The 9643-nt window shown below is 40.4% G+C and overlaps 1 protein-coding gene across 1 annotated transcript in view; it reads right to left on the reverse strand.

Moving 5' to 3' along the window:
* Positions 1-989: 989 nt before the first annotated feature.
* LIFR (leukemia inhibitory factor receptor alpha) overlaps positions 990-9643 on the reverse strand; it is a 27295-nt gene continuing 18641 nt past the window's right edge. The window contains exons 13-19 of the mRNA XM_009579941.1: positions 9105-9284; positions 7394-7495; positions 5625-5792; positions 4807-4968; positions 3655-3748; positions 3026-3104; positions 990-2354 (exon numbers count right to left, since the gene is read on the reverse strand). Coding sequence (XP_009578236.1) covers positions 1716-2354; positions 3026-3104; positions 3655-3748; positions 4807-4968; positions 5625-5792; positions 7394-7495; positions 9105-9284 — 1424 coding nt within the window. The 3' untranslated portion in view covers positions 990-1715. The remainder of the gene's footprint in view (positions 2355-3025; positions 3105-3654; positions 3749-4806; positions 4969-5624; positions 5793-7393; positions 7496-9104; positions 9285-9643) is intronic.

Genomic DNA, 9643 nt, shown 5'->3' on the forward strand with positions numbered 1-9643 from the left:
AGGTTTAACCTAATGCTTATTTTTATTTTGAAGGCCAGATTGCATGGTTTGGAGACCAAATGTCTGCCAAGCTAGCCATCCTCCTGGTCTGCTCCCACACCTTTACAACTAGCAGCTTAGCCAATTCAGCCTCCTTATCTGCTTTGGGATCTTGTTTAGAAAACCACTCCCTCATTTTATTTATTCAAAAAACCAAAAAGTAGCTAAGGAAATTGGAATCTAAAAATAAGATTCAGTTAGGACTTGATGGAGACCCTTTTTGATCAAGCTCTTTAACATCTGACCTCTCACCACTGTGTTTTACAGTAAGGAACAGGTAAGTTAGAAAGCACTTTCTCCTGTAAGCTAGTGAAATTCATGTGTGCCACAGTCTGAAGTTTACACAGTGAAATATTACAATTACAGCTGCCTAGAGATGCATATGTGAAAACAAGCATTTTCAAAGACGATTGTTCTGAACACTCCTTTAAGCACACAAATGTACATCATTTAAGCTTTCCTTGCATCACACGTCTGGTAAAGGAGAGGTAGAATTAGCAGCACTAAAACCTCCTTGTGTTTCTCCTCGCCACTACAGAAATCCCACCTTGTACTCCCAGGCAGGATTTGTAGAGAAGGTCCTGTTGGGTAGACACTGGAGAACAGCCAGGCAGCAGGTGGCAAAGCTAATACAACAAAGAACATCCAAAGAGCAATCTGTCCTCAAGGAGCTAGTACTACTACCTCTAATTTAATGTGCCAAACTGCTTGGACAGCTAATGTTAGTAGACAGAGATTTCCCCAGGCTTACACTACTGTATAGTGCAAAGGCTGCTGAACACTGGGGGCGAATGGAGTACTGTACCACTTTGAAGCAGGAGATCTGGAGCTGAAGCTATGAAATACAAAATACATTAGTGCGATACATTAGGAAAGATTAACTCCTTAACCGAAGGATAGAAAAAATATAGAGCATTCTAAGTTAAAAAAAAAAAAAAGTTTTAAACTTTATGCAGTTCTTATTGAGGTTTAAATCAGTGTTACACTTTTTTCCCCAAGTTTGTACCCCTGAGTCAAACATTGAATAAACATTGTACAGTAGGTACAGAAACTAGTGTCTAGTTAAAAAGCAACAGATTTGAATGCCATTGCTTCAGAAGTGTTAAACAGTGACAATACCCTTCTGTATGGGAGAAGAAAAAAAAATTGCACTGTCATTTGTTCTTAGTTTATAACTAGGTAAAAGATCTCAACAGTTTCCAACCACAACGTTTCCATGCGTTAGGCTAAGGTTTGTGATAAATGAAACCTTCAGTAAGGAAACCTGTTGGGGCTGCACCATGTGAGTACGCACAGTTGAAAACAACTACAACAAAGCAAAGCAATCGTTCCAAGTTATAAGTTGCCTGAGACCATATTAATCTTGGAGCACTATGTGAAGGTAGGCAGAGTTCTTTGACTATGATTATCAGGAGCTCTAAACTCAATATCCCTTATACCCAATATATTTTACTAGAGTAATAACTAAATTGCTATAACTTTGGCCTCTCGGCATCTATTAAAACGGAACATTAACACTTTTGCTAACTTAAACATAACATTCAGCTCACTAGAACCTCTGCTGACTGTCTCCAAGAACAATTCATGCCTTTTGCACTTTTCCTCCTCCTTTCTTTACAACATCAGGAATAAGAGCTTATTTAGAAGGCAGATTCAGGTGCAACGAGGACTCACTGTTAATCATTTGGTTTGTTCTGAAAAAAGTGTGTGAAGGACCACCCTATGTTACTGGGTTTGGGAGAGTCTTCATCATCTTTTGGAGGAAGCAGAAACTGTCGGGAATTAATGGAGCATGGGCTCCCAAAAGATGCATTTTCATTGTTGCTTTCAACTGATCCAGGAGAGTCTGGAGTGTCCATGTTCCAGGCATTTGTGTTTGCTTGAGGTCTGTAACCTGCAGTTTTATCCAATTCTTCCTCTGCAGCTGAGCGACTCTCTATTTTCAGAGCACTGATAGGCAGCTGCATTTGTGGCTTATAGCCTGCTGTAGTCACTAAGTCTGCTTCTGGCTCCTCCTCCGGTTTGATTTGAGGCTGATACATTGACTGGATGTCAATGTAAACCACCTGAGATGACCCCACAGGTTCATCCATCGGGGGATTTGAGATCTCCTCTTCAATGATAGGGGGGCAGTAGGACACAACCACATGGTTCTCTGTTTCTGAGTCAGAGCCATCTTCAGGCACAGTGGTGTCTGCTGCTGGGGACATCATTTCTGTGTCTTCAATCTTAGGAGCTGCAGACCGTGTCTCCACCACTTCAACACTATTGGGGGTACAGGGGTTCATTTCCAGTGTTTTAAGTGTCTTGTTCCCCTGAAGCGAGAAAAAGGAGAAAGGGGAGAGACTAAGCCAAAGACCTGAAAGCAGCAACTTGCCCACATTAAACCAATATGTTGGCTTGTGGCTTGCACTCATCCCACTGCCATTAGTACAATATAAGAAAAGTGGTTTAGTTCTCATTTTCTGGCTCATCATATATTCCTGTTAACATTAATAGTATTTTAGCCAACTTAAAGAGACTCCAGATCTTGCAGTAAGTGTTTGAGAACTCGTTCCCCAAATCTTGACTTTGCATAACCCATTCCAGAAGGTTATTTAAATGTTATGCCCAGTTCCAGCTACTATGTCTACGAGGAGGTTGGGAATATGGCACGTACACTTCTCCGCACCTTCTACTTCTCCCAACACTATGACAAAGATGGGTACATTACTCCTACACCATTATCATGAACTGACACTTCCCATTAGTGCAGGAGGAGAGAAATGCAGCAGTCCTTTCCTAGTTCAAACTTTGCAAATAACTACATTAACAACAAGAAAGCTCTAGATAGCACCTGACAAAAGTTACTCAGCAAGTTGTCCTGTTCCCCCCTGCCACAGAGTTTTTTCTACAACTGGAGCAGAAGACTCCGAGTTTGCAAAATAATTCTTTACTTGCAATATCTTTTAGAAGTTTAAAATACCAGATTTAAAATGAGGGTTACCTCACAGATGTTCTTCTGAAACTGCAGTGCCTTACTGTTCTCAGGATTCGGGATCTCTGGATAAAACGTTTCTTTAATCCTTTAAAGAGGAAAGAACAAACTTTTAAAAGTTACCAAGCCCTGAAACAGACTGCAAATACACAAAAGCAGTCAGCACATTTCCCTTTAATTCAGAATACTGAAGACATCTGGCACAAAGATTTAGTGTGTTACGCTTTCACCGAGTATTTAATGGAAAAAACAGCAAACCATTTTTTGTTTTAATTTTTAAACCGGGGAACTTGATATGCCATGTTTATGAAAAGTTGCAGATGGGATGTCTACCTGAGTGTTTGTGGATTGCTCACAAATTGTAGTATGTCGCCAGCTTATTTCCACTTGGGAACTATTTATAACTGGTGCTTACTGGGAGACAGGCTCCTACAAAACTTTTTTGCATTCCTCACTTTGACCTCTTTCCAACTCAATTTGTCCCTCACCTTCTACAATGTGTTTTTGCCACCCACCTTTAAACAAAGCCCACTGACATCTTTGGGTACTTTGAGAAAACAAAGAGTAACTAAAATCATGGAAAACTCTAGCACTGAAGCAATCACATCCAGGAAAAGATCAGAACTGAATGCATTTACCATTCCCTCTTTCGGTAGCAGAAGATGCTGGCCACCACTCCAAGCAGCACAACCACTGCCACGGGGATGAGAATTGCAATGATTAATCCTACAGCTGGGGGACAAAAAAAGAAAAGACAGTAAATATATAGCCAAACTTACCACCAAGTTTTATGCCTTTTCTAACATTCCTACAGATTAGAGACTGTTTCATCAAACTCATCTAACAGTGGTCTGCAAACAGTGACAGTGAAGCGTATGTATACCATACACTTGCCCTTTGCTGGAAGGGCAAAAGTCCATCCATAAACACAGCTGATTCAGTGACAACTACAGGAATCATCAGATAGTTCTCTCTCATTGCTTAATTGCAAAAGGCTTCATGTGCAATGCAAGACTGATCGCCACTGTAGTTTCTGTTCTCAGTAAGCACTGGAATTGCACTTTCAGGTTACCTGAACTGGCCAGATCTCTGATAATGGCTCTTACAGGCCAACGACTCATTGCACGAACTGCACTGCCTTTTATATGGTTGACAATGCTTCTAATCCGCATGGTTTAGTCCGATACATTCCCACTGCATTCCTCCATTTAAGTTAAGTGCCTCAAGTTTGATTTTTCGTATATTTTACTTGCACCCTAGTGTTCAGTCTTTCATATGAAATACTTCCTTTCCCCCCCTCCCCCCCCATTCCCCAAAGTCAATCTCTTTTCTTCTAATTGTCTTTCTGGGTTTGTTTCTATCAGGGGATTGATAAAACTGAATTCAAAGCAGAGAGGCATCTGTTTATAATTCTCAAGCTGGTAAATATTTCCACAATGTCTTTCTTCCCACCATGTATTAGCAGACATTCATCATGGGAAACTTGACAAAAACAGCTAGTTGCTTGAGAAGACTAAGTTCAGACTCCACCATATTTAGTAGTAGTTTAGAAGTTATTTTTCTTGCATACACTACCACGAACTACAAGCTGTAGTAGGAAAGGAACTTTTCCTCACCCTGAACTGTACCAATTTTTGTATTTAAAAATAACCAACTAAATAAATTAAAAACAAGACTATAGGCCCAAACTACCTAAGGGGATCAGGAAAAAAACAAAATAAGCTCAGCTTTATACACATTGTACAGCCCCTGTGCTGAAGACTATTGATGAACAGGGATATTCAACTTACAGTCCTCCTTTGTCACCACATAGAGGCTGTTTGGAGGGCTCAACCCACCAGCAGTGTAGGCTTGTAGGTCCAGTTGGTAACTTGTTTTGCCTTGAAGATCCAGTATTTTCAAAGACTTCTTTGTTAAGTCAGTGATATTCTTAACTTTAAGTTCTGGATTCCCTGTTTGTTTGGAAGCAATAAGAAAAGCATAATGTTGTAAGAAAGGATTCTCAAAGGCAGCCTCAGCTTCAGCAAGACTTTCTTGAAGTCAGCATATGAAACCTGAAGAACAGTCTGTGTAAAGGAAAACTGAAATAAAGAATCCTAGCAATGCTGCTTGCTTACACAGCACCAAACAGCACAGGAGTGTGTTGCTGCTGCAGATTGACTTCAGTTTCTTACGCTCCTGCTTGTCCTCTCATGTTAATGTGAGCCAGGCTTCAGTTCTGTACAGAGATGTCCTTACAAGATGGGTGCTGGAAGAACATACCCAATCAAATACAGCTACGTAACCTCCCCCGTGTCTCATCTACCCAGGGTATCTGTACACAGGGCAGTGTGTCACATTGCCACTTAGTCACTGCATAGCTTTATGGCCTCAGTGAGCCAGGGTTTTCTCTGACTTTTGCCTTATAATAAAAAACAACTGTGCTAACCACACAAGGAGCTGATTATTTCAAATGCTTTTGTCGCGTATCAGGGGCCAATTATGCCAGTGAGTAATGCAACTGAATTATGATTAAAGCATCCTTTTTAAAAGTGAAATTAAGTTATTAAAAAAAAAAAAAAAGAAAAAAGCTTGAGCAAGGAAGTTGCAATCTATAGATTTCATTTACCTGATTCCAAAAGCCTAGGCTTTAAAGCATCTTTTTCACCTTTTGCAAAGGAAAGCCGATATCCCTCTAAAAACCCCTGACAATCTTCAATAGGAATGTCTTCCCATTTTACCAATATAGAATCTGAAGAAGTTTCTTCTACAGTAAAATTTGGTGCACGTTTTGGAGCTGTAGGGAAAATTACAAAGGAAAAAGCTAGTAAGAAACCACCTTATCATTAAATGCTGAATCCATATACGTGTTTCACCAGTTTTATTTCAGGGCTAGCATTTTCAACTTTTTCCTGAATACCTTTCCCTCATTCTCAAGAACATGTGAAAAGACTTAGCAGGTGATACTACAAAAATACAAGTGTATCAGTCTCATTGTTATTAATTACTGCAGTATTATCTACTAATAGAAGCTGAAAGAAAAATCTCTCCATGGGCAGCCTTCTTACAGACCCATACATGTAAATACCCTTCTTCAGAGCATACAAATTATTTAGCTTTTAAAGGCTTTAACTCCGTGACTTCATAGCTTGTCTTCAAGTTAAACAAACTCCACATTCCTATCATGGAAATCTACCTCCGCTTAAAAGAACTACTCTTAGCAGGCATCATAAGTCCTTATTCCAATACCTGTAACCAACTGAAAATGTTACATCAGATATTGTGTAAGGTTGTGCACACCAGGACTTAGTCTGACATTTAGCATTGATCTATCAGTGCTGAACTCATGTTTAAGAATGCATGTATTTTTGTCTTGACGGTTTTCTGTCCAAAGGCAAATTTAAAATTTTAGAATGAATCTATGCTCTTGTGCAAAGTGAATACATTGCTCAGTTCCTGGTAAGTTTCTTCTGCATGTTCAATTTTTTAGGGGCATTTTTAGTCCCCCAAAGCCTTTATCCATTTACCTTGAAAACTTCCAATCTGTTGAGAACACATAAGGAAAAACCTTCTGGGAAACTGTTCAGGATTTTTACAGAGATACAAATGACTGAAAGTCGAGTTTCTAGTAAAATTGCTGAACCTCACATTCAACCTTAGCAATGAAATAAGCAATGGCATTTTCAAGGGCTCAGATTATGTCTGCAGCTCAGTTTTCCAACTGAACTATTTCAGCAGAAAACACATTAAACTTCAAAGTGAAATGGGTACTGTAGTTACAATACAATACAGTTGTGATGTTAAAGGGTAAAGCCACGTTCAGATTCCTGGGAACACAAAGCATTCAAACACTAATGCATCTCCAGGCAAACAAAGCTCAGCCCTGGATCAAACCACAGTCACCCAGACAGGGTTGGTACAGGAGGGAATACAAGTGCAATTCTCAAAGTGGCTTGCCCTCTAGGATCTAGTTCTGGTCTAAGAAGTGCTTTTAAACAGAAATGTTGTGGACACTTTTTATATTTGCTGAGCTGTACCAAATGTGCTCAGAAGTTTACTCTGACTTGACAAATCAAAAAAAGTTGCCTCCTCTCCTGCAGAAGTGACCCCATCCCTGTGGTTCAAATATGCCTGTGCCTTCAACTCTGAAGACCACTGTCTTCGAGCAAACTTTTGTGACACCTTGTGCCACCACACAAACTGGAGAACACAGGGTTATTGCATGCTGGGAACTGGAAGTGGCTAGAGAAATGTATTACTATTAAGTACAGAGAACAAGCAGAAATCAGTAGTACTGTATGGGGATTCTGGTCTCAATCTTCTCAGCCAACACTGAGCTAAAAGTAGACACAGTTTAAATTCACTTTGTAAAGATCCTGAAAGATAAAGTGCACTTACGCAGCTCTTTCGTATACCCAGTTATGTTTCTCAATAACTGATATCCACTGGATTTGCAGCCATATAGTGAGAAGTTGTATCTCACGCCAGGTCTAAACAGAGCTGCAAGAGAAAACAGCTGTAAGAGTATTTCACTTACGGAGAGCGATGTTTTTAGCTTTCACATGATGCAGACTTACACAAATATATATTAAAAAATTACAAAGCCTTAGACCACAGTGTTAGGTATAAATACTATCCCTACTTGTAATTCCTACAAAAGCTATGCCATCAGGTGCGGTTTAGAAGCAGTAAGCAAATCTAGCTCCCGGAGAAATTTTGGTTCTAAACAAATAGGATTCAAAACAAGCTACTCAAATTGCATAAATTGCTCTTTCCATGGGGAAACACAAACTGAAGTTACCAGAAATAATCCCCTTCCTTTCCTCCCACGGCAGCCATGTAGATCCTGCCTCCTCCTCAGAAACACAAATGCATTTTGAAATACCCAGGCTTATTACAGCAACAGTACAGAAGAAATTCAGAGAACTCTACAAAGTGATAGTGAAGCACTTTCACAATGAACTCCAGGCCTCAACTGACTTTACAAAACACAGATAGTTAACAAATTTCTGCTTCACATGTCTTTGGTGGAGGCATAGGTGTTTGATACTACAATGTGTAAATAATTTACCACTTCCTGGGATTTCCTTAAGTCAGGGACGTACACTACTTTCAAGATTTTTTCTAAACAAGATGCCACTGTGAAACTCTACAGAAGTCAAGTGGGTTTTGCAAGAGTTCAGGTCCAGCCTGAGAGATTCTCCTGGCAGGACTGAGTGCAGAGGTGAATTTGCTGCTTAAGCCCAGCCCTAGCAGCCTGGTAACTCCCAAAACGTGCTGCAAGAAGCATCCCAGGAAAGAGCTCAGGACAGAGCAGTGCATCATTGGACAGACATAGTATTGTCTGCTTAGAAAAAGCAAGCTCCAGCCGGCACAAATGAAAACAACATGGACACAGTGTTGTCATTACAGGCAGGAAAACATATTGCCCCCACTCTCACGTCCCACTCTCCCCCAAATCTCCTATGTACACAGCTCCAAGTTGTTTTCCCTAATGGAGGCTTTATATCCTAAACTCTTCTATATACCCTTTTAAACAGCAGAGAAAAATCCTACATCTTTCTTGGGTCCTCTCTTTCCTCTTCTGCTCCTACTAGTCCCACCACAGCTGAGTTTCATTTCCCTGATCTGCCCACCAGCATCCCAGAGACCTGGAATGCGCCTTGTTCCAGGAAATTTCAATTGCTGACAGCAAGCCAACACATGGAGGTCACACTTAAAAAAATCTGCCTCATGTAAAAACAACGGATTAGTCTTCCCCCATCCTGAGCAGCGCTGTTTACGTTTAGAATCCAAATAAAACCCCAAACCCTAGATTAACCATTATGCACTATGCTGAGTTAGGAAGTTGTTGGGTGTAGCTAGAAGAGGTAATTTCAAAACAGTACATAAACATAGGATGATAACAGTTAAGTCAAGACTGATATTTGGATTTGGCAAGGCTGTGTAAGGAATTAAAATAAACACAGTACCAAGAAGGGGTTCATTTACACACACAAGCACACAGCAATGCAGCAGACTTCAACCTATAGCATTGGTGCTGCTCTCATTCCACTCGCTGCTCAGGCTCTCAACCAGAAAGACTCACAAAAAATTATTTCTGACTTACCAGACTTTATCACTGCATCTGTTGTATTTGAAGGAAATTTCTGCCAGTCCACACTACAGGGTTCAGACCCAGATGAATGACACCATTTTACTATGTAGCCACAGGTCATGTTGGGGTAAGAATTCCAAGAAATATAAATTCCATTCCCCATTGCCACGGCCCGATCTGTTTTGACATTGTCTGCAACAAAGATGACACAAAAATCCATCAGAGAGCAGACACTTATCTGTAGTTCAAGCTGGAAGGAAGCCTTCCAGCCACAGCACATAGGTTTTGTAAACTGCAATCATTTTTAAGAACGAGAGACGCGCTCCTGGTACTCTAAAATTCGAAGTGGTGCACTCAGCTATGCTTTCTGAAGTGCTGGAAATCAGACGTAGCCTGCAGCAAATCCCTCAGCCAGCCTTAAGTATGATGACGAGAAGTGCTGCAGCTCAGGACTGGCTTAAAAAGCACTTTTTTAAGGTAAGAATTTACAGCAGATGTCAGGTTCAAATCTGACTTGACACCAATTTGGCAGGAGCCTCCAGCTATAAATT

The sequence above is a fragment of the Fulmarus glacialis genome, unplaced genomic scaffold, assembly GCF_000690835.1.
Source record: "Fulmarus glacialis isolate BGI_N327 unplaced genomic scaffold, ASM69083v1 scaffold35126, whole genome shotgun sequence".
NCBI lineage: Eukaryota > Metazoa > Chordata > Aves > Procellariiformes > Procellariidae > Fulmarus > Fulmarus glacialis.